Below are 25603 nucleotides of genomic sequence, written 5' to 3' on the forward strand. Positions count from 1 at the left end.
ACAGAGTTCGTCGGAGTACAGTACAGCCGTATTGTTACAGAGTGATGGTTAGACGTCAGAGGTGTGACTCATCTGCTTCGTGGATCGGCAACCTGTATGAAAAACTGTTTCATTAATACTCCACTGCAGAGAGTTGATGCAGTCCGCAAATTAACAGTTCCTTTACAGAGAGTGGTGCAACTGCTTTACGTAACGCCGTCACTGGGATCACAAGGGGCTGAAGGGTGTAGCGGGGCTGTCGCAGCTCCGCGGAACTAACAGTGAGTAACGATTGTGTTTGACATTTGTAGCAATTTGCAGGGATATGTCATGAGACGATCATAAAGTCTCAGTCGTAGGTAAACGCCGCGGCAGGCTTCGTTTCATTAAGTAGGGTACTGAGAAACTGCAATCAGTGTGCAAAGAAGACTGATTACAAAACACTCGTGCGACACACTCTCCAATATGACTCGAGAGGGTGGATCTCATACCAAACGGTATTACAAGGGGGTGTTGAATTAATGTACAGGAATTGAGCAAAGCCGCGCGGGATTAGCAGAGCGGTCTCGGGCGCAGCAGTCATGGACTGTGCGGCTGTTCCCGGTGGAGGTTTGTCCCCTCCCTCGGGCATGGGTGTGTGTGTTTGCTCTTAGGATAATTTAGGTTTAGTAGGTTGGAAGCTTAGGGACTGATGACCTTAGCAGTTAAGTCCAATAAGATTTCACACACATTTGAATTGAGCAAAAATATGAAACACAGCGAGAAATGCAGGCTTGAAAATAAATACAGGTGTCACCCAAGCCTTCACGTTGCGCTGTGATGTTTGACAACAAACGGCACGTGTGTAGCGTTCTCAATATGTTTCAACTGTAAGTCGTGATCAGAACGATGATCTGTGTGGTTGTGAGTTCATTATTTCGGAGCCCAGTGCATTCGGATGTGAGCAAACTGTTGGTGCTTGTGCTTCCGAAATGTAGGTAACCGTAGTGTTTGCTGTTTCAAGAGGCATCGTATCGAAGATTTACACCGCATACAGGTGAAGCGGAAGAACAACATTCGTCAAGTCACAATGCGGGCGGAAGTGCGTGTCGAGTGATCGTTGCGGTCTGTCATAGAAGAGAATTATGACGAACAATAAGGGGACGATAGCTGCAAAAGCCGCTGAATGTCGCACTCTAGAACCCTGTAAGCGCAAAAGCAACACGAAGGGAGCTCCGTCAGCAGAGAATTGCAAGGCGAACTGAAATTCCAAAACCACTCGCCAGTGATGCAAATGCCCGTAACAAGAAAACGTGGTGCAGAAGCCGTAAAGCAAGGACTATGGAGCAATGAAAGGACGTGATTTGGTCGGATGAGTTTTGTTTCCAGCTGTTTCCAACTTCTGGTCGAGTTTACGACTCAAGAATACGGCGGGGGCTCGGTGATTTGCGCAAACCTTATTGTGGTATTCCATGAGCGCCATGGTTACTTCGCAAGGCCACATTACTGTCAATGATTCTGTGACGATTTTGGCTGACCAGGTCTATTCCATTCTACAATGGTTGTTCCCTGATGGTGATGCTGACATACTGTTGACATACTTCGCATCGTCTAGGACTGGTTTTGTGAGCACTAGGACGAATTGTCGCATTTCCCCTGGGCACCACAGTCGTCAACTCACAGTATTATTGAGCCTTTATGATCTACTTTGCAGTGAATGCTGGGTGATCGCTATCCACCTCCATCGTCTTTACCTGTACTTGCCGCTATTTTTCAGGAAAAATGGTATAACTTTCCACTAAAAACCATACAGGCGCTGCATTTGTTACTTTCAATACGACTGAATGCTGTTTCCAACGCCAAACGATTTCTAACACCGTATTAGGCATGGTACCGTGTTATTTTTCTGGTGTATCCATATTTTCGAAATGGTTCAAATGGCTCTGAGCACTATGGGACTTAACATCTGAGGTCATCAGTCCCCTAGTACTTATAACTACTTAAACCTAACTAACCTAAGGACATCACACACATCCATGCCCGAGGCAGGATTCGAACCTGCGACCGTGGCGGTCGGTAGGAGGGCAGTTTGTCTGACCCACGGGACAGGTTCGCTGAGAGACTGGAAAACTGAACTGGATGAGGCCCGAAGATGGACGCCAGCTGTTCCACGAAATTATATTTACTCAGTTTCAAGAAACAGTATTAAGTGAGGAAATTAGGAATACTCTGTTGCTTCTTAAGCACCTCTCTTGCACGGACCGCGAAGGCAAGATTACACCGATCACAGTGGGGCCAGTGCTATTTAAGTAACCATTCTCCGGCGGCCATGCCCAATCGAACGGGACAGAACCTTAATTGTGGTATGCGTCCGCAGTGGTTTACAGTGTATGAATGTACAGTGAAGAGCTGAAGGAACTGGATCACCTGCCTAATATCGTGTAGGGCCCACGCGAGCATGCAGAAGTTCCGCAGCATGACGTGGCATGGACTCGACTAATGTCTGAAGTAGTGCTGGAGGGGACTGACACTATGACTCCTGCAATGCTCTCCATAAATCCGTAAGAGTACGAGCGCCTGATCTTTACTCCCCTTTGCAAATTTCTCCTTGGTTTTCTTCACAGCTCGCTCAATATACAGACTGAATAACATTGAAGATATGCTTCAACCGTCTCTCACTCCCATCTCAACCATGGTTTCCGATTCATGCCTTTAGACTTTTACAACCGCATTCTGATTTCTGTAGAAGTTGTAAGCAATCTTTCGATCCCTGTATATTGTCCCTGCTTCATTCAGAAGGTGTAGCCGAGTCCATATTGGCAAAAGCTTTGTCTAAATTTAGAAATGCTATACATATAGTTTTGCCTTCTTAACCTTGTCTTTTAATCTATGTGTTACTGACCTGTCTTTCGTATTTCATCATTCAAAGCTACTTGTTCTTTTTATATTGTACTGATTTCTCCTGTTTCTAACGTTGCCTAATGATCCCTCAGAAACTTTCAGCATCCTCTGGTTCCTTCAGTTTATACATGTCCCATATCCTTAGTTTGCTGCTTACACGGATGGTACAAAAATATGGGAACGCGGCGAGAAATACGTGCTTCAACATAAGTGCAGATGCTAGCCAAGCCTGCAGGTTGACCACAGACGCAGCTGCGCAGTGACCTCTACTCATTCCCAGTGTCAGTCGTGGTCAGAACAGTGTCTGTGCACTTGTGAGTACATTACGTCGGAGCTAAGTGATCAAATTGTAGGCAGATTGTTGGTACTCATATGATGAGTGACTACGTGCCGAGGGAACCGAAGTGTTTGCTGTTTTGTAAAGCACCATATCGAAGATCTATAATGCGGACCAAGGTTTGTGTGTTGAGTAAGAGAGACACATGGCCATTGAAGAGGATTGTGACGAGAAATAGGAGAACGATAGTTACAAAAGTCACTGCGGAACTGAATGTCGCATTCACGAACCCTGTCTGCATCAAAACAACGCGAAGTGAACTCAAGAAGTAGGGAAATACAACGCGAGCTGGAATTTCAAAACCGGTCATCAGTGGAGCAAATGCCCGTAACAGGTAAACGTGTTCCCAAAGCCGTCAAACCTGGACTGGAGTAATGGAAGGTAATTCGGTCAGATGAGTCTCATTTCACACTATTTCCAGTTTCTGACCGAGTTTACGACCTAAGAGTGAAACGTGGCTGGCGTTCGATGGCGTTTTGGGTGGCTATTTCGTGATATTGCCCCGTGGCTGCTCTTCAAGGCCTCATTACTGCCCGAGACTATGTGACCATATTAGCTGATCGGGTACCTCCCAAGACGCAATGCTTGTTTCCCATTGGTGACTCTGCGTTCCAAGATGACAGCGCCCCTGTTCACACAGCTCGCGTTGTCCAGAAGTGGGTTTGTGAGCGCGAGGATGAAGTAGCGCATCTTGCGTGGCCATCATAGTCATCAGACCTCAATATTGTTGAGCCTTTGTGGTCTTTGGAGAGAACAGGGCGTGATCAATGTGCACATCCATCGCCGTTACCTGAACTTGACACTATTTTGCAGGAAGAACGGTAAAACATTTTCTTGAGAACGATACAGGGCCAGTATTTATTTATTCGGAGGAGGCTATTTTGAATGCCCAAGATGCTGTGTTTTTGGTGTTTCCATATTTTTGCTCGGTCACCGTAAATAACCTGAGACGAGTGCTGCGATGGTTTCTTTGAAACGGTCGCGGCCGCCTGCATTCATCTACATCTACATACATACTCCGCAATCCACCATACGGTGCGTGGCGGAAGGTACCTCGCACCACAACTAGCATCTTCTCCCCCTGTTCCACTCCCTAACAGAACGAGGGAAAAGACTTCATATATGCCTCTGTACGAGCCCTATTCTCTCTTATATTATCTTTGTCAGCTTTCCGGGAAATATAAGTTGGCGGCAGAAAAATTGTAGTGCAGTCAGCCTCAAATGATGGTTCTCTAAATTTCCTCAGTAGCGAATCACGAAAAGAACGCCTCCTTTCCTCCAGAGACTCCCACCCAAGTTCCTGAAGCATTTCCGTAACACTCGCAGGGTGATCAAACCTACCAGTAACAAATCTAGCAGCCTGCCTCTGAATTGCTTCTATGTCCTCCCTCAATCCGACCTGATAGGGATCCCAAACGCTCGAGCAGTACTCAAGAATAGGTCGTATTAGTGTTTTATAAGCGGTCTCCTTTACAAATGAACCACATCTTCCCAAGATTCTACCAATGAACCGAAGACGACTATCCGCCTTCCCTAGAACTGCCATTACATGCTTGTCCCACTTCATATCGCTCTGCTATGTTCCGCCCAATTATTTAATAGACGTGACTGTGTCAAGCGCTGCACTACTAATGGAGTATTCAAACATTACGGGATTCTTTTCCCTATTCATCCGCATTAATTTACATTTATCTATATTTAGAGTTAGCTGCCATTCTTTACACCAATCACAAATCCTGTCCAAGTCATTTTGTATCCTCCTACAGTCACTGAAGGACGACACCTTTCCGTACACCATAGCATCATCAGCAATAGCCGCACATCGGTATCCACCCTATCCAAAAGATCATTTATGTAGATAGAAAACAACAGCGGACCTACCACACTTCCCTGGGGCACTCCAGATGATACCCTCACCTCCGATGAACACTGACCATCGAGGACAACGTACTGGGTTCTATTACTTAAGAAGTCTTCGAGCCACTCACATATTTGGGACCCAATCCCATATGCTCGTACCTTAGTTAGGAGTCTGCAGTGGGGCACCGAGTCAAACGCCTTCCGGAAGTCAAGGAATATGCATCCGTGTGATACCCTTGATCCACGGTTCGCAAGATATCATGTGCGACCTCTTCCTCGACTGCCCGCCACCCCCTGACCGCGGCGCCCGCCCGCAGAGTCCGGCTGGCGGCGCCGCCTGCTGGTGTCCACGCCCGGCTGCGAGCTGCCCGCCATGGAGCTGCGCTCCGCCGCGGTGGCGCCCTACCTGCAGCGGGAGCCGGCGCCGCCCTGCCTCGGCGCCAGCCCCGCCGTGCTGTCCAACGCGACGCACCTCTGGACGCGGGACCGCCGCCCAGACTGCTGCCTGCAGCTGCTGCTGCCGCGGCCGCGCTCCGACTCTGCCTACTCGTGAGTCTTGTAACATTATTGGACTTCAGATACTTTCCAAATGAGATATTTGTCATAAAAGAGAGGAGCTCGTAAGGATATTAAGCATCAACAGCGCATTTGTAAACAGACAAAACAGTTTATAATGTGCACCTACACCAAGACGGGCATCCAGCGTTAAAATATTTCAAATGAACACTATGACCTGCTTTAGGACTCCGCCTTCAAGCCACAAGTGGCCACCATCCGACCGCCGTGTCATCCTCAGTGGAGGATGCGGATAGGAGAGGCGTGTGGTCAACACACCGCTCTCCCGGTCGTTATGATGGTATTCTTGACCGAAGCCGCTACCATTCGGTCGAGTAGCTCCTCAATTGGCATCACGAGGCTGAATGCACCCCGAAAAATGGCAACAGTGCAAGGCGGCCCGGATGGTCACCCATCCAAGCGCCGACCACGCCCGATAGCGCTTAACTTCGGTTACCTCACGGGAACCGGTGTATCCACTGCGGCAAGGCCGTTGCACTATGACCCGCTGGACGCAGAGATTTAAATCATTGCCACAGCGCTCGATAGCAATAAGCTGCGAAACATTTGAAAGAACAATCCATCATTTGTTAAGAAATGTTCTAGAGACGTCATTACTTGTTAAAAAAAATGGTTCAAATCACTCTGAGCACTATGGGACACTGTATATTTGTTAAGGCAACTGCGATTGCCGCAGTGGTTACACCGGTTCCCGTGATATCACCGAAGTTAAGCCCTGTCGGGCGTGGTCGGCACTTGGATGGGTGACCATCCAAGCCGTAATGCGCTGTTGCCATTTTTCGGGGTGCACTCAGCCTCGTGATGCCAATTGAGGAGCTACTGGACCGAATAGTAGCGGCTTCGGTCAAGAATACCACCATAGCGACCGGGAGAGCGGTGTGCTGACCCCACGCCCCTCCTATCCGCATCCTCCACTGAGGATGACACGGCGGTCGGATGGTCCCGGTAGGCCACTCGTGGGCTGAAGACGGAGTGTATATTTGTTAATGTGTATTATCTTAACGCCTTTGTTCTTTGAGAATATATTGATGCTTCACTTTACAGAAAATCTCTGCTCATTCTTTTCTTTAAACTCACCATGATTTTTCAATGTATGTAAGCTTTGTTACAGGTTCGCTCTTCATCGCGGTATCTCGATTGTGTTCGGGAGGACATTAATGTGTTCAATTTCCAATATGTTAATTTTTTACAAAATTTCACTGTTTTGCATTCATTTCCATTTTTTTATTATTCAAATAGATCCCTTAGGTATTTTCATCAAAGATTCTGATTGCGTGAAGGCAATCCGGGTCAAAGGTCAGTCACGAAACCACCTTCGCGTAATCAAACCTTACGTCTCCTGAACACAATCGAGAACCGACGCATAGGCGATCATACATTAATTTTTCTCTCTTTCCAAGTCGTACCAAAAATGGCAAAGCAGAACTGCTGTGAGTAAGCAGTGTAGTGTTATAGGTTGCATTCTTTATCTTGTAGGCAAACATTGCCAGGCATTATCATCATTACTGTTATATTTCATTAAATGTGTGTGAATAGCAAAATCTGTAACACTAGAGTCTGCTCTGCTCGCCATTCTCTGCCTGCTATCAGCCCCGACTCTAAGGGTATTTCCGAACCGGGGCAAAAACTTGATTGTGGCGCTCCCTGTCCCCTCTCGATCGCTTGAGAAAGGACTTCAAAAATTTAAAAATAATCGATTTCTCAAAAATATGTTCGTTTCTTTGAGCACATCTTTCTGAAGAGTTTTATGTACAAAACCTACATGTTCGAGGAAATGAAAGACATGTTATTCGGCCTTAAGAGTGCCAAAGTGCAGTGCCACGCCTCTTCACACAATATTCTTCTGTCGCACGTCACTGCGTTTCGCACTGTGGAATTCAAACAAGTATATTTGTAACGGAAGCCATCAAACCTATTTTCAGGACAGTGGAAATTAAAATTTCTGTGGTCCTCTCCTCCTCCCTCTTGGCCCGTTTGTCATCCTACCCCCCTTAAAGAAAAACTTACAATTAATACTGGGAGGCATCATTTGCCACCGGGAGAATAAGTTGTCTTCAGAAAGTTTGCACTCTTTGCTGCCTATTAGCTAATAATTTTCTCTTTTATGTGACACAAAATTAGATATAGGAAACATAAAACCAGTAAAGGCAAGAGACAAGCAATACAGTACACGTATCTGGAATCCTTAGGTCCCAGCATTTTTTTCTCTCTAATCTTGCTACAGCTTTACATGGCGTACTTTCCTTTTTTTGCGAAAGAATTTTTTACCTCGTCAAACTACATCAAATGTTTTGCTACATGAAAAATCGAAACGTTGTTGTCTAATACTGAAAAAGCTGTTTATATGAATAGTACCGAAGACTGGTGTGCTTTCTCTATTTTATTACGTCTACTTTGGCACTGTCTGCTAGATAAAACGTAATAGTCCTTTCTAATGTTGCAGCGATTGTAACACACGCTAAATAAGCGAGACTATTTTGGAACAAATGGTCATTTTTATTTACTTCAGTTATATAAATAACAGTACAGAACATAATTCACAAAATACTGATATCAAATGCCTGTTACGCCTACTACAAACGAAAAGTTTTATGTTCAGATATATTTCCACATTTCACTCACACGCTCCAGTTTCTCAAGCATGAGATCGAAAAGTAGTAGTACGAAATTTTTATATAAATTTGGAATCCTCATATTCTTCCATATAATTTCTCGATGTCCCCTTGTTTTCTCCTTTCCCGTTCTGAAACATCATCTTGTCATCACTAATTCCGAAACTATTCCTGCCATCGTCAAAACTCATTCTCGGTTAACTTGACTAATCCTGCGAGAATCACAGGTTCACTTATCCCGCATTTATTCTCCGGTTAGACGTTATCATGTGTTCGTACAATGCGTTTTGCCCGCTATTCCGAGAATAGAACTTACAGCGACCGCTAACTTGGGAGTGTGCAACTGGCAGTGTAGCAATCTGGCAAAAATTTTCTTTCAAAATTTCATTTTCTTGGCTGTACCGAGAAGGTAACGTGTAATCTTTCTTACCAGCTATTTCCACTCTGGTGCTCTGAATGTATGGATTTCGCTAATAATTATAACAACGCTGATTCTTTGCACACCAATCAACGACATAAACAGCGATTGGCATTCACTCGTTCGGGTTTGTTCGGCTCAGTTCCTATAGTCGCGTCCCCTTTTGTCTGCGGGAAAGTTTTTTATTTGTAGATCCGACCGGGATTCCCCTGGCAGAGACATGACGTATACTATGCACGCATTCAAAAATCAACTTATGATTCGTTCAAAAATAAACTTAGAATGTGTTCAAAATGCTCAAAAACCAAGTGGGATGCGTTTCAGAATCAATGAGTAATCGACAGACCAACGTGCGCTGGATGGTAAGGCACTTTGTGGAACAAGACTTTTTCTTTGGCCCCTGAAATTGCCGTCCGGGGCAGATACCTAGGTCCCCCCCCCCCCATAGATCCGGGCCTGCCTGCTGCCTTAACTCTCTACCTGCGTGCGCTGGTGTGCGCAGACGGCTTTTTTCCACACAGACGACATACGCTACCTGATCAGAAGTATCCGGACACAGATTACTGGACATTAATAAGGCAGTGTGACCTTCGCCTGTACGACGGCTTGACTCAGCTGGGTCTCATTTAGGGGTCCAAATTTTTGCCATTCCTCCTCAAGAGCCGAAACCTGAGAAGACAGCGTCCTGGACAACTGGGATCTGGAGCGAAGTCGACGTTCTGACTCATCCCAAAGTTGTTCCACTGGGTTCATGCCACGGCTCTGGACAGGCCTGTCCATATCAGGATTAGTCGTGTCCACAAACCGTGCTTCACACATCACATAGAGTGCACTGTCATGCTGATGGAATCATCATCTCAGAATTGTTCCTCTACTGCACACAGTACATAATGCTGTAAAATGTGTTCATACCTTTCTGACTTAGTTTGTTTAAGAGGAGTAAGGGACAACACCCCAACCATGAGAAACACACCACCTCCTCTGTAATTCACTGTAGCACTACACGTGACGTGAGGCAACGTTCTTCAGATGTACGCCAATCCAAAACCCTTCCATCGGATTGTCATAGCACGACCTATAACTCCAAATCACTCGTTTCCAGTCATCTGCTTCCTAGTGGCGTCGCCCTTCACACCACTTCAATTGTCGCTCATCTCTGTATACAGAAATGTATTGCTCATTAGCAGCTACTCCACCATTGTACCCCATTCTTTTTAACTCCCTATGTACAGTCATTGTACAAGGCGTACTGATGTGCTTGGTCTTGGTTTAGCTGTAGTTCTTCCTCCGCCTTTCCACTTCACCAGGAGTCTGGCAGCATCAGAAGAACTGAATTCTCTCTGATGGATTTGTTACTCAGGCGACATCCAATGAGCAAAATTACAATTAAACAAATACCATTAGCTGCTGGCAGGCGTTGATATAGATCAGCGGGGACAGTTGAACGTGTATGCCCCGACCGTGACTCGAACCCGGGATCTCCTGCTTACAATGCAGACGCTCTATCCATCTGAGCCACCGAGAGCACAGAGGATAGTGCGACTGCAAGGACTTGCCGCCTGTACGCTCCCCGTGAGACCCACATTCTCAACTTATAGTCTACAATCTACATTCGTAGTGTCCCTGCCATTATACCCATTACTCTCGGCAGGCAATCCACAGAGTCCCGTAAGAGTTCAGGCAATTCCGCACTGAAGGAGGTCATCAGCCGGTTAGCCTTAACGATATGAAAATGGCATCTGTTCTTTCGGACATGCCATCTTCATATCTAATGAGTAGTCCACGTTCGAAGCACTGAGCTCTCCAGTCTTACCTGTTCTGCTGTTACTGCTTCTCTATTGACAACACGATAACCCCCCCCCCCCCCCCCGCCCCCCCCCCCCCCCCGCCCCGACTCATTTTACGCTGAAGTCTCTCGTAACACCTAGTGGCTGTGCATCACTTAGGTCTGTTCGGATACATTTGATCAGATAGTTTTCTCATTTGGCGCCCTCACCCCATTTGCCCTACTACCTCAGACGTTAATTTCTTTTCCTTTGACTTTTGCTAACATCTATAAAAACGTTTCAATCTAGTGATCTCGGGAAAATTATATTCCCACTTCAGATGTAGAAATTTACGAAAACAAGGGAGGAAATATGGTGTAAGTGCAGGATGAACGGACCTATGACGGCTCTTCTTTCCGGGCACTCAGACCGTCGCTAGTTTACGCTTTACGGCACGCTTCCCGTTCGTACCACTGCGTCACGTCCGCCTGTTCCACAGTGCAGTCTGGCGTTCAGGGCATGCGACCACCTAGCAGCTGACTGCGTGAGTTTCAATTTTTGCTCGGTTTTTCACTCACGTAGTTTGATATCCCCACACGTTCCGTTTCCCTCTCCTGGTTCCCTCATTTCTAAATTGACTAACCCGACCACACTTGCTCGATTATGTCCATAAGCCAACTACCATCGGTAGTTACTTTTTTACAATTCTATGTATTCTACACGGACTTACACTATATTTCGTCCCATGATTAAAAAAATGTATACACCATGAGATGGAAATATTATTTTCCCGAAATCGGTCGTGTTTATAATAAAACACCACAACTGAAGCGGATAGTTTGTCTCAGTATGCAGCTAAGTTGCGGATGTGCTGCAAACAAAATCATATGCTAGTCATCGTCGAAATGATTAATATTTTTTCTTTTACGAGTAAAATAAGTTCCTCTGTAATAGAAATGAATTCTTGACTCTTATTCGACAGCTAAATATAAAAAAAAAATCTTTACCATTTGAGGTAATTCCTAAGATCTTTTAACGGCTTTTAGTGAAAACGAAAATAACTAGTCTCTTCGTATTTTTCTAGCTTCAATAAAAATGTCTATTGAATTGGATGGAAAGAACTACCATATAAAATTTCTGTTACTTTTTTAGTTTCGTAATGGACCTTTTTAATCCTATAACTTACAAACGGTTTCACTCGGCATCGGCAAATGTGCAACAGAAATACAAAAAAATATCATTATCTGCGTAAAGGACTGGGCCTTTTGATCCATTCCCTCTCCTTCAAAATCGGTAAATCCATCTTTTAATTGGGCTTCCTAAAGTTTTATTAACTCTTGGTTTACATTGTTTCAAGCATTCCTGCATCTGGCGTAAGGTTCATGTGTTCTTTCCGTCATAGCTGATGTTGTTTTACTGTGACTATTAAGTTTAACATATTCAGTTCTGCTCGAGTTTCGCGATTTCTCTTTTTATCTATGTATATTCAGCCATGTATCTAAGGATGTTCAGTCCCTATGCTCCTATTCTCTTTTAATCTCTCTTATTAAGGGCACAGCTTTCGCATCCACAGACAAGTGCTGGTACAGCCATAACAATATAGAGCTCCACTAGAGTATCAACGTTCTGCGTATAGTTCCTCGTAAATACTGAAACAGGTAACTTATTTTGTATTTCAATATTTGTCCGATATCTAACACTGGGCCTCAAATATTTAAAGATATTCACATACTCTACGACCTACTTGTCGATTTGGATATCAACTCGCTTAGGCTGGTGTCCTAAAAACGCCCTTGGTCATCAACAAAAAACTGTGTGCTAACATTGACATAGTTAGTTTTGAAACGTTCTGTTGGCAGTAACAAAGTTTTGTTACATCGTCGATATCCATATTAAGAAGAGTGGGTGAAAGGGAACTCTCCTGTTTAGCTGTTTGGCCTGTTTCACCCATATTATGTCTGTTGTCTGATATTTTTATTTGTATTTTGTTATTGATATATGAACTCTGTACAGCTCTCTTAAAACGAGACGCCGTCCCTCTGTTTTCTTAAAATTTTCCACAGTTCGTTCCGGTTTATTTCGTCAAGCCCTTTTGTCTAGTCAATGAAGGTGAGAAAAGTCGGGAAATGGAATTCAGGGTAAAATTTTCTGGCACATTAAAACCATGTGCCGGACCGAGACCCGAACTCGGGATCCATGCATTTTCGCGGGCAGTGCTCTACTGACTGACATTCGTTCAGGGGAAGTCGAAATGAATACTTTTATGTAGAACACTTTTGGCCTATCAAGCCGCGAAACAATCTCATAATGGCCTACAAAAGCCACCTAAGTGCATGCGCGCTGAGTGAGGTTTTTAATATCCTCTCGGCCTCTTATCCACTGCATTTCGTTAACATCAGTAAGTTAACCTTTCCTGTGAAAGACTTTTCAGCAAGCTGTGCAAAAACAAATTATCGTTACCAGTTCAATCTAAACTTAGCCCTTGCAAGCACAGTTCTCTTGTAGCAACAAGGCCAGGAAAACAATGTGATTTAATTGTTAATTTGAAGCTTTCAAAATTCACAAAACTATGGAGTAAAATTTACACAAACGTCAATTTTACATTTCGTAAGTGGAACAATAAAAGGTTTTTGATACCCAAGGGCCATTTTAGCCCATATTTCGTGCGGCACGCGTGCGCTGTGACATAGGCTGCTTTTGTATTACAAGTTGGGTTTGTTTTTCCTGCTTGATAGTCTTGTATATAATTTTTCGTGTCGACTTCTTCTACACCTCTGTGATACGTTGCAGACAGTTACCGCTTACACGCCACATATGCCCACTACCTGCAGTCGGTCACTCGATCCACTACACTTATTTTATAAGGGTCCAGTTGAGCTGTGCTCGAGTCTGTGAGCAAATGCCGCTGAAGTGATAAATATCGCAGTCGTGGACTCGGACTTGTTTTCTTGACCACTCCTAACTCATCGTTTATTATCTGCAAAAAGTATTGCGCCAGCGAGAACGAGCTGGAGTTGTTCAGAAGTGAAGGGCCATTCGGCTCGGTAACCCCGGAGACAGCGTTTGCGTCATATGTAAAGCGCCCTATGCGTAAATATGTAAGAGTAGGCGCTGCAAGACTAGGAAGGAGCAACAAATAACACACACATACGAGCTCGTAAGTGTTAATCTTAAAAATGTTACCTCTTCCTAAACCACAGTTCACATTCGACTGCCACTTTATCGCAGTCACTGCAACCCAGTGCAGTTGATATGAGCCATGATTAAAGGTTAAGTTGCCAGGAATAATAAAATAAAAATTACGCAGCAGTCGGTTTTCTCACTAGCAAAGAAAAACTACCTCTGCAGACTGGAAAGCCATTAGTCATTCACAGCTTTTTTAGCATTTATTTCAGCAGATGAACTGATCATGTCATTCAACAAAGACAGTAACAGTGTCGCTTCAAACGTCTGTGTTAGCGACGAGCGAAATGCCAGTTCAGGCTTTTTTCCCCATTGTCAGCACAAAGTAGATGCTCAAGCTGATTCAAAAAAGTGACTGTGCGGTTCAAGTATGTGTATAGCAAAGTTTCGACTATTAATAAGAAGGCCGTTACCAGCATCTGATTCGGAATAAAGTTCATCTGAGGAACTTTAGTCTTTAACACACACAAGAAATCTGTCACTGTTTGAAATTCTTTTTTTCTTCCAACCCTGTAAGACGAATTATCTCGAGTAACACGCACCAGTTTTTTATTTTGTTAAAAATAAGTAGAAAATGTGATCAGAACATGAAAAACAGGATAATTATAAATCTAGCGATTAGTTTCTCCTTATGAAACCAAACGGTCTACCACTCGGCTTCTGACGCGAACGTAGCAATACAGTATACTTTCCACTTACATTATCTCTTGTGAGGTTTTGGGCGGATAAAAATATAGTGCACTCTTAAGATCTCATTCATAAAATTACTTACCTAAATTTCAAACAAATAATGTTTCTTGAATGTCGAAAATTCGGAAACTTTATCATGAAATGCATTTTCGTAAACACGCTGTGTATAATTTCAAAAATTGTTGCTGTATATAAATCTAAAATGAAAACGTAGGGAACCTCTTTCAAAAGACTCTGATGTCAATACCTTTGTACACTGAGTAGTTCGTCAATTTGTGTGAGTTCAATGAGATGTAAAGCCTGTTTACACTCGAGCGACCGGAAGCGAACATAAACGAACGAGGATACGCAGATATTTTCCCAGTGCTCGCTACCATTCACTTGTACCTGTGAACGGAACAGAACACGAGGTAACGAGAATAGTGTGCCAACCTTAGGATTACTACGTTTTGCTGTTGTAGCACTAATAACCGTCACACATGTTTCACGCGATATTGCCCCGATTCAGAACTTTGGTTTTCAGTGACGATTATTTTGCACGTGAAACGCGCGGTTTTGACGAAGCAGGCAAAATGGTATCGAAATGGAAACCACAGTGAAAACCAAAAACGTTTTATTTGTTAGGTACACCTTTCACCTACTTCTCTACATAGTCGCCACTTCAACTTCGAGTTTTGTCGTAGTGTTGTATCATCTTTCCAATATCCTCGTCATACGAAGCAGCCGCCTGTGCTTTCAGCCAGTTATCTGCACTGGTCTGCAGCTCGTTGTCTGTGGAAAAATTTTGTCTTCATAGCCAGCGGTTCTTGGGAGCAGAGATGAGACTCAGGGGGAGCCAATTACGGACTGTATTGTGGGTGATGAAGCACTTCTCATCGGAAACGCTGCAGGAGCGTCTTCATTTCCCTAGCAGTGTGCAGCAGAGAATTGGCATGAACAAGGAAATGCTCGACAGTTGTGTTATGTGGGCTGCATGACACAGGCGAAATCTCTAACCAGGACCTCATACTTGGCGGGAGACGCTATTCTGTACGCACCTTTACGTGCTCACTGTTCACTCAAAACTGAAAAGAGCGACGCGACACGATAGACGGGCAGACTAGAGACACTGCCCAACACATCTGTGCAAAGCTTTACCGGATTTCCTCAGTGGTTTCCATTTCGCGACCGATCGAAACTTACTTTCTGGACAATCCTCGTAGCTTAGGCAAAGAAGAATGTAGCTCTCTCTCTGTTTGTATGTGAGCGTGAAACTTGTGGAGGTAGTGAACTTAACACTGAACTGAAGCTCCAACCTTCCTTAGCGTTACTCCAAAACTTTGTACATATTTTAGGAGTCCCTAGATGAGGCGTCCTACGTGGGTGTAGAATATTCTAGTGGGGGTGCGGATGTGTGGCCCTGAAGTGCGCCGAAGCGCTAGTAAGACATCACACAGTTAACGGTGCGAGTTTTACGGTCACTCTTGTCTTGTGCACAGTGTAGCTTGCCAGCGCCCAGCAGGCAATCTGCTGGCACAGGCCTGGCTGGCGTTGTCTGCGTTCAGTGCCTCGGGCCTGTCGTATAGGGTGCGGTGACCGGCGCGTCTTGGCAGCCTATCGTAGCTGTGGACATCTGTCGTAGCCTCGGCGTTCTCATTAAGGGGGGTAGGATGTCAAACGGGCCGACTTGGAGCAGGAGAGACACCACAGGACATTTTATTTTCTACTGTCTATACTTTTACAAATAAATTCATAAAACTTTGTCAGCATGACCAGGAAGGATTCAAGATTCACACTCGTAGCAGCGGAAGTTCAAAAAACTAACAAAATAAATTTTTTTTAGATATGAAATTTCATCATTTTTTCACTTACCGTTGGCTGCTATTTGTTGCTATAGTTACATTTTTCTTCACACGTAAGAGAGATTCTTTGATGAATTTTGCACAGCATACAAACCATACAAGAGTCGAGGGGCATGAAAGGGAAGCAGTGGTTGGGAAAGGAGTGAGACAGGATTGTAGCCTCTCCCCTATGTTATTCAATCTGTATATTGATCAAGCAGTAAAGGAAACAAAAGAAAAATTCGGAGTAGGTATTAAAATTCATGGAGAAGAAGTAAAAACTTTGAGGTTCGCCGATGACATTGTAATTCTGTCAGAGACAGCAAAGGACTTGGAAGAGCAGTTGAACGGAATGGACAGTGTCTTGAAAGGAGGGTATAGGATGAACATAAACAAAAGCAAAACGAGGATAATGGAATGTAGTCGAATTAAGTCGGGTGATGCTGAGGGAATTAGATTAGGAAATGAGACACTTAAAGTAGTAAAGGAGTTTTGCTATTTAGGGAGTAAAATAACTGATGATGGTCGAAGTAGAGAGGATATAAAATGTAGACTGGCAATGGCAAGAAAATCGTTTCTGAAGAAGAGAAATTTCTTAACATCGAGTATAGATTTAAGTGTCAGGAAGTCGTTTCTGAAAGTATTTGTATGGAGTGTAGCCATGTATGGAAGTGAAACATGGACGATAACCAGTTTGGACAAGAAGCGAATAGAAGCTTTCGAAATGTGGTGTTACAGAAGAATGCTGAAGATAAGGCGGGTAGATCACGTAACTAATGAGGAGGTATTGAATAGGACTGGGGAGAAGAGAAGTTTGTGGCACAACTTGACTAGAAGAAGGGATCGGTTGGTAGGACATGTTTTGAGGCATCAAGGAATCACAAATTTAGCGTTGGAGGGCAGCGTGGAGGGTAAAAATCGTAGAGGGAGACAAAGAGATCAATACACGAAGCAGATTCAGAAGGATGTAGGTTGCAGTAGGTACTGGGAGATGAAGAAGCTTGCACAGGATAGAGTAGCATGGAGAGCTGCATCAAACCAGTCTCAGGACTGAAGACCACAACAACAACAACAACAGACCATACTTACAGGTGTATGAAGCTCTAGAATTTTCCAAATCTATTAAAAACTGTGATAAAAATCAGATAATTAACTACAAAATATGATTTTTTTCTAAACACAAAATTTAAAACGTAACAGCTCATTCATTTTTACACAAATTAAATAGATTCTAGAGTTTCAGACACCTGTAAGTATGATTTGTGTGCTGTGCAAAATTCATCGAACAGTCTCTCTTACTTATGAAGGAAAGTGTACCTATAGCAACAAATGTAGCTAATAGTAAGTGCATAAATGATGGAATTTCACACGTAAAAAAAATTATTTTGTTATATTTTTGAACTTCTGCTGCTACGAGTGTGAATCTTGAATCCTTCCTGGCCATGCTGACAAAGTTTTATGAATTTAGACAGTGGAAATTAAAATGTCCTGTGGTGCCTCTCCTGCTCCAAGTCGGCCCGTTTGACGTCCTACCCCCCTTAAGTGTAGCTGCGCTGAGATTGGGCCCCGGAAATCTGCTTGCTCCTGTTGTCGATTGTCGTGATGACGTGTAGGCAGGAGATCCAAAAGCGACACGGAGGACAGCCCGAGAAGTTGTCAGAGCCTACAGCTTGTAAGGCAGGACTTGTACTGCCCAGGAGCGGTGGCATAGGCGCCCTGATCCCAAGTTAAATAACTTGCAGATGGGCACATCGGTTCTTTATTCACAGAAGATCAGCCTGACCCTCATCTTCAAAATGGTTCAAATGGCTCTGAGCACTATGGGACTTAACAGCTATGGTCATCAGTCGCCTAGAACTTAGAACTACTTAAACCTAACTAACCTAAGGACATCACACAACACCCAGTCATCACCTCATCTTCGGGTAGTCATGGGTATCGCAGAGATGAAGTTCCTTCCACAGCAGGACAAATGCATACTTGTAGCGGTAGACTCCAAGCAGGCGGTGGCCGGTAACACATAGTCGTATTCCCTGGGCATCTTGTAAGTAATTGAGCTGACCTCCTATCGACATCAGTGATGCAAATGGAGCGGCCAGACTCTGAGAGTGAGTAAAGGTGTGGCGATGGTTTTACAGCAATCGATGATGTGGTGCACCTCAGTTGTGGTGACCGAGCCGGCCGCGGTGGTCTCGCGATTCTAGGCGCTCAGTCCGGAACCGCGCGACTGCTACGGTCGCATGGTTCGAATCCTGCCTCGGGCATGGATGTGTGTGATGTCCTTAGGTTAGTTAGGTTTAAGTAGTTCTAAGTTCTAGGGGACTGATGACCACAGATGTTAAGTCCCATAGTGCTCAGAGCCATTTGAGCCGTTTTTTGTGGTGACCGAATGTGCTGCCATTTTCCGAGCGTGCCAACGTTCTTACCTAGCCTAATGTTTAGTTTCAGAGTTTCAGTGCGTTTCTTACGTAAAGTTTGCAGTTTGAAAGGCGTTCTTGCGTCGTCCCTAGATGTAGTTACTACACGCAAATCCTGTTGACAGAATAAAGCTATGTCTGCTCTGCCTTGTTGTCAAGGTGCTGAGTCGGTGGTTCCAGGCTATCTTTGATCCATAGCCAGCAATGAGCTCCCTGTCAGTTTGTAGTTCAGTTCTTTCGAATTTTGACACTGATTACGCCCTCGTTGCGTACTCGACAGGCGTGCACCACTTAGCGTCGTCCGAGTTGGTTTCAACAAAATTTTATTCCTCCATTACTATTTTGTTGTGCAAAAATATGTTGGCTTATATTTTTCGCTGGCTTCTCATAACATCTGAGGAGGAAATTTGAAAGCAGAACACAATTACCAATTGGAATCGTATAACTTGAAGAAAGGATAGTATTTCCACTTCGGTTATTAGTAACTTTGGAAATTTACATAATTAACTGTTTCGCTTTACAGTAGCTGCTACATCTAAAATAGTTACTGACGGCTGCAGTGACATGTATGGAAGAAAATGCTGATAGAATATGATCAACGAAATGAGAAATATTCATACAATCCTTCACACAGACTATTTGATAAAATGTTGTGTTTAGCTTATTATATGGCAAATAGCGTGACAGCCGAGAAAGGCATTTCATTTATTCGATTATTATATCACAAATCTCTAAAAGAAGACTGATGTATCAGCCATGTAATTACAATTACTATGAAATGTAAACAACGACAATGCTCAGAGCATTTTTATATTCATAAATTTAATCAGGTTAATAGATACAGATTCACACTTGCCACTATCTCCCTGTGCTTCGCAACTGCTTCATTAGTGTAAACAAGCTCCAGTCGCTCTGTAGAACTTCATTTACTCCACTACCGTTTCGGTCTATTAAGCCAGTTTCAAGTGTTTGAAACGGCTTACTAGAAAGGCCTCAACCATTCGTGGAGTAAATAATGTTCTATAGAGCGACTGGAGCTCGTTTACCTTAATTAAATATTCACAACTGTTTAGTTTGGAAGAAATTGACTGCTTTGGCAATTTTCCAGTCAGATTTCTTTCCTTCGGCGTTTGTGCTGCTGATCTCTTGGATACCACAAGCATCTATGATATTTATATCAACGCCTGTACATTCATTTCAGACTACCCTATCGATCATGCATCTGATGTCAACAACAATAGTTGTTCGTGCTGAAAACAGAAGAAGAATGATGTGTGCTGCTAGAGACGAAGTGGTGAGGATGCGAACTTGCTTCAGTGGTTCTCTGAAAGACCCTTGCCGGCCGGGCTGACCGAGCGGTACTAGGCGCTTCAGTCTGGAACGACGCGACCGCTACGGTCGCAGGCTCGAATCCTGCCTCGGGCATGGACGTGTGTGATGTCGTTAGGTTAGTTCGGTTTATGTAGTTCTAAGTTCTACGGGACTGATGACCTCAGATGTTAAGTCCTATAGTGCTCAGAGCCATTTTAACCACTTGAAAGACCCTTAACCAGCGTAACGCTCGATGGGCACGAGCAGTTTATCATCAAGAGCTCGCAGCGTCAGTTGCTCGCGCGTTTCAGCAGTGTATGCGGAACAGTGGAGCCGCGCACATTGAGGCGGGGACGTTGCGAACTCGCTTCCTAGGCATGTGCTCGCCAACCGCTGCTGCATCGCAGCGGTCTCGCGGATCGCCGTGGAGCAGCAGTCGTTGTCGGTGAAAGGGGCAGTGCACACGCGTTCGCATCCCCACCAACAGCTGCCGCCTGCCTGTCTTGGGTGCAGCATGTTTGAACCTGAGATCACACAGCCCCTCAACACTTCAGGTGAAACGCCCCGCTTAACCCGTAGGGCAGGTCAGATAGTATAAATTGTGGAAATGGGCTGTCAGTTACTCTCGAACATACAACTTTATAATTTGATCAAATATTACAAGAGCCCAAAAATTTTTTTTTAACACACAGCTTTAATCTTTGGGACTTAATCACCGGCTGAAAAGCACTTCAATTTAAAAACGGCTGAAGGCCAATAACTTAAAACGAAAGCACAATCAGAAATTTAAAAGGCAAGCCTTACCTTAAACAGTTCTTTAGTTAGGCTGAAATAAACAAGTTAAATTCAAATCGGCTGAAGGCCTAACACTTAGAACTCCATAACATTAATTTGTTTTAAATGCCAAAGGCCTTGCGTGAAACAGTTCTTTAATTTAGGCTGAAGGCCTTAAGAGCAAACAACTCAAACTCAAAATCGGCTGAAGGCCCAAGACTTAAAATTAAACAACATTAAAATTTTTAAAATGTCAAAGGCCTTACGTGACACAGTTCTTTAAACTAGGCTTAAGAGCAAACAACTCTAATTTTTAAAAATCGGCTAGAATCCATACAAGTACAAACAACAAGAACAAATTTTTAAAAAAATAGGGCAGTACATCCAGGGTCGGCCTGGAATTCAAACACTAACGTTCGCTTAGCTGAAACAGGCTGTGGGCCCAACCATTCTCAATCCGACGGCAACCCAACCGGCAGACAGTCAACGGACCAATGATAAAGATCAGTTCCGCTCCACACTTGCACCAAAACACAAACGATGCTAACAGCAGGGACTGTGGAACAACTTCAAGAACGGATCACAGACAACCTACGTATAAGTGGTGGACGACCCAAATACACGTCGTCTAATCAGACGACCGACCAAACGGCCAAGCAAGGTTGTTGCCACTCAAACGTGTGTGTCGGCAATCGTCGGACGAGTGATAGGTATCCCGTCCTTCCTCGCTACTCCACGCCAGCCGACCAATTCAGAGCCAGTACGCCGACAACATTTAAATTAACTTATCAGTCACAATCACATAAACTACACACCGTTTCACGAACACTTGCGCGACGAACTAGACGATGCTAACGGCAGTGACTGAGCAATAACGAGGACGAATCACGAGTCGGCACACACAGCCGTAAGCGATCGCCGACCAAATACTCGTTGTCCGACAAGACGACCAACCGACGATCAAACAAGGTCGTCCCCACTCAAAACATGTGTGTCGGCAATCATCGGCGAGTGAAGGCTATCCGCGACTCGCTGGCGCTGCATTCCCCACTGGTGCTACGACGCGAATGCGCCAACCGACCAGATGCTACATATCAGCACGGAGACAGCACTAAAATAACTGGGCAGTCAACATCACAGGCTACACTCAATTTCACAAACACTTGGACGAAGAAGGCGACCAGTGCTAAAAGCAGTGACTGTGCAGTCACAAGGACGAACCAGGCGTTGAGACACACACCGCCAACCCATAAGCGATCGGTGAACAAATGCACATCGTCCGGTAAGAGGACCTACCGACGATCAACCAAGACCGTCCCCACTCAATCCATGTGTGCCGGCAACGGTCTGGCGAGTCATGGCTATCCGAACCTCCCTGCCGCTCCAACCCGACTGAACTTCAGCCGCGTACCAACAGTCCGACTGCCAGGTCCGAACACCAGTGCTGGCGCGTTCCAACTGACTTCATTGCCCGGTCCCAACCGCACTGCTGGCGCGTTCCAACTCGTTGGACGACACACGACGACCAGGAAGTAACAGCAGTCCAGCAAAGATAATACGGCAGAGCCTATATCGATAAGCGCTGCTGCTACCGCTCACGGGCAGGCAAGGCAGCCACTCAGTGAGACCAGTAATTGAAAATTAACATAACGAGGCGGTAGTACGGTAAAAACAGGGTGTTAAATAAGAGATGGCACGAACACGAGCCACGCACGTCTCATAAGGGTCTTCAAATTTAAAACTATCTCTGGAACGACACTAATTGTGAAGGACACAGCACCATTTAACAGCGCTAACAGTAAAGTTCAGCTTAACATCGACAGGTACTTTGAAATAGTCTTCATTTATTCTTTTTCCAGAAGCGCGCTCCACGTATCTCTGAGCACGACTTATACGATAGTTAATGATCCAGTCCTTGTAGGAGAGAATAGTTGCGAAGTGCAGTTTCACGGCAAAAATAGATTACATTACGTTATATTGAAAGCCTCATCGAATAGTCTTTGCTTCCGGTGGGTGAACGCAGTTTTGCTGTTAACTTATCAACCTGCTGTACACTCATTCAAAAATAACTAATGAATTACTTATATCTTCTCTTAAATCGTTCGCAGCTCGTGGTCTTACGGTAGCGTTCTCGCTTCCCGCGCACGGGGTCTCTGGTTCGATTCCCAACGGGGTCAGGGATTTTTCTTGCCTCGAGATGACTGGGTGTTGTTGTGTCGTTTTCATCATCATCATTCATCACCACTTTGCCTTGCCTAGTACGTCGGTGCGGGTCTCCTGCATCGTCCCCTACGCTCCTCGGTGTATGGGACCTCAACATTATATCTTAAATCTCTAAATAGTGACGCGAGTACTCTTTTCCGTAGCCGTGAACTAACCAGTGGTTCAATCCAAAACCTGCTGTTACGTTTCTTTATGTATTCATAAAGTAAATAAGCAAACTCTGCCTTCGTTCATACTGGCTGGCTTATAATGTAATACTGCCACGCCTTTATCACTGCGATGTCGCAGTATGTGCACTGAAAAGATTTCTGACCTCACAGCGAGCACGTGCGACTGTTACTCGCTCGAGTGCATACAGTTGAACATGAGCGAGCAGCAAGCGAGTGCTGTTCGCTGCCGGCCGGAGTAGCCGAGCGGTTCTAGGCGCTGCAGTCTGGAACCGCGCGACTGCTACGGTCGCAGGTTCGAATCCTGCCTCGGGCATGGATGTGTGTGCTGTCCTTAGGTTAGTTAGGTTTAAGTAGTTCTAAGTTCTAGGGGACTGATGACCTCAGAAGTTAAGTCCCATAGTGCTCAGAGCCATTTGAACCATTTTTGCTGTTCGCTCGCGTTCCCTACTGTTTGCACCTGGCAGATTTCTCATTTGTTGATGTTCGTTGGCTTTTGTTCGCCCAAGTGTAGACCATAATTGACTTTACGCGTGCGTTGTGTGCGGGATGAGGCAGCTGCTCCGCTTCTCCGCATGCTCCTGTCGAAATGTCAGTCCTGCAGGTTGCAGACGTCGGCTGCTTCCATCGCACGTTGTGTCGTGTGTCCGCAGGGTGACGAACGGGTGCATGCCGCTGCCGGCGTCCGGGCTGCGCGTGTTGGACAGCGAGGGCGGCGGTCCCGAGTTCGTGCGCGTCTCGTGCCCCGGCGAGCGCTGGCAGGACCTGCACGCCTTCGTGCCCCTCACCAGGCCCGCCTACAACTGCTCTGCTGCTGACGGTCAGTTCCACACTGTCGCACTCAAAGCTTCCACTAACAGACATCTTTTTTTCGCAGTGGAAGAGATTAATTTATGCTTATTTTAATTAATGTCGTAATGCGCGTGAGAATGTAGAAAAAATTCCCCGCCATTTCATTCTCAAACGTGGGGAGGTATGGGACACACGGGGTGACTCGTAAGTACCTCTGGGTTTTCAGAGGGCGACTGCACAAAATCTAAAAGATACACAGAAAACAGATATTCATCGGTGGGTAAACTACCCCCCCCCCCCCCCCCAAAGTTTTCATCTGTCTTTACAGGTGCCCAGTATGGACACCGTTTGTTGCGCGACAAACGCCGATACGTGCGTGCAGCTCATTGACATCTGGGAAGGCGCGACGGTAGCCTGCTTTGCAAAACTGTTCGTTGGGTTGCCTACCCTACAGGAGCGAACTAATTCGATGCGAGAGTAAGGAGCGGATGATTTGTGTACACGTTCTGACACACCTGCACCCCAATGCAAACTCGCCACTTCTTAAGTAATATAACCCAGTACGTTGCCCTCGACGGCGAGTGTTCATCAGAGACAAAGGTGTCATCAGGAGTGCCCCAGGGAAGCGTGATAGAACTGCTATTATTTTCTGTATACGTAGATTATCCGGCGGACATGGTGGGCAGCAATCTGCCGTTGTTTGCTGAGGATGCTGTGGCGTACGAGAAGGTGTCGAAAGTTTAGAGACTGTAGGTCGATACAAGATAACTTAGAGATTATTTCTATTTGGTGTGATGAATAGCAGCAAGCTCTAAATGTAGAAAAACGTAAGTTCATGTGGATAAGCAGGAAAAATAAACCCGTATTGTTCGGATACAGTATTAGTAGTGTCCTGTTTGAAAGATCACGTCATGTAAATATGTGGGCGCAGCGTTCCAAAGCGATATGAAATGGAACGAGCATGTGAGGGTTGTAGTAGGGAAGGTGAACGGTCGACTTCGGTTTATTGGGAGAATTTTTGGAAAGTGTGGTTCATCTGCAGAGGTGTAAGCATACAGGACGCTAGTCCGAGCTGTGAGTACCGCTCGAGTAGTCGGGATCCGTGGCAACTAAGAGGCGAGCTCGTATTGAGAAAATTTATAGCACCGGCATTTGGAGCTGAGTGCAGAACTATTCTACTGCCGCCAACATACATTTCGCTTAAGGGCCAGAAATAAAAGATACGAGACGTTAGGGGACATAGGGGGGCGTACAGACAATTGTTTGTCTCTCGCTCCATTTGCTTATGGAAGAGTAAAGGGAAGGATTAGTATAGGTACTTGGTACCCTCCGCCACTAGCTGTAAATGTAATATTATGAATTGAAATTTGGAGACGTGGCCTGTCGACATGCATGTTTATCTGCATGTCTTCTAATTTTCGCGCAGTCGTCTTATGAAACCTCAGAGGTGTTTACGAATAACCTTGTGTGTGTCCCAGAGATAATGACATGAATGATCATCCTGTATTTTTATGTATGATATATATTGCCAGAAAAGCACTTGGATCAGATTTATTATTACCAATCTTGACAAGCCCTTTAGCATTAGGCTCAAATTCGAGTGTCGCATGTGACAGTCACATAGGTGCTCCTACTTTTGATACCGTGTGAAATAGTTATTGCAGAAGGCAATCTGACACACAGTACTTAAGGTTCTTGTTTGAGTTGCCTTCTTTCTCTTGCCGCCTCATGCGCATCTTCTTCTTGTTTGCCGGCCGGGGTGACCGAGCGGTTCTAGGCGCTACAGTCTGGAACCGCG

At 45.0% G+C, this 25603-nt stretch overlaps 2 protein-coding genes across 2 annotated transcripts in view; one reads left to right on the top strand and one right to left on the bottom strand.

Annotated features, from left to right (window-relative positions):
- LOC124595590 overlaps positions 1-25603 on the bottom strand; it is a 477082-nt gene that overhangs the window by 434100 nt on the left and 17379 nt on the right. The gene's annotated exons all lie outside the window — the stretch shown is intronic.
- The window catches only part of LOC124594478, a 113614-nt gene that overhangs the window by 13854 nt on the left and 74157 nt on the right, over positions 1-25603 (top strand). The window contains exons 2-3 of the mRNA XM_047132853.1: positions 5374-5605; positions 23667-23833. Of these exons, the coding sequence (XP_046988809.1) occupies positions 5374-5605; positions 23667-23833 (399 nt within the window). The remainder of the gene's footprint in view (positions 1-5373; positions 5606-23666; positions 23834-25603) is intronic.

The sequence above is a fragment of the Schistocerca americana genome, chromosome 2 (genome assembly GCF_021461395.2).
Source record: "Schistocerca americana isolate TAMUIC-IGC-003095 chromosome 2, iqSchAmer2.1, whole genome shotgun sequence".
Taxonomy (NCBI): Eukaryota; Metazoa; Arthropoda; class Insecta; order Orthoptera; family Acrididae; genus Schistocerca; species Schistocerca americana.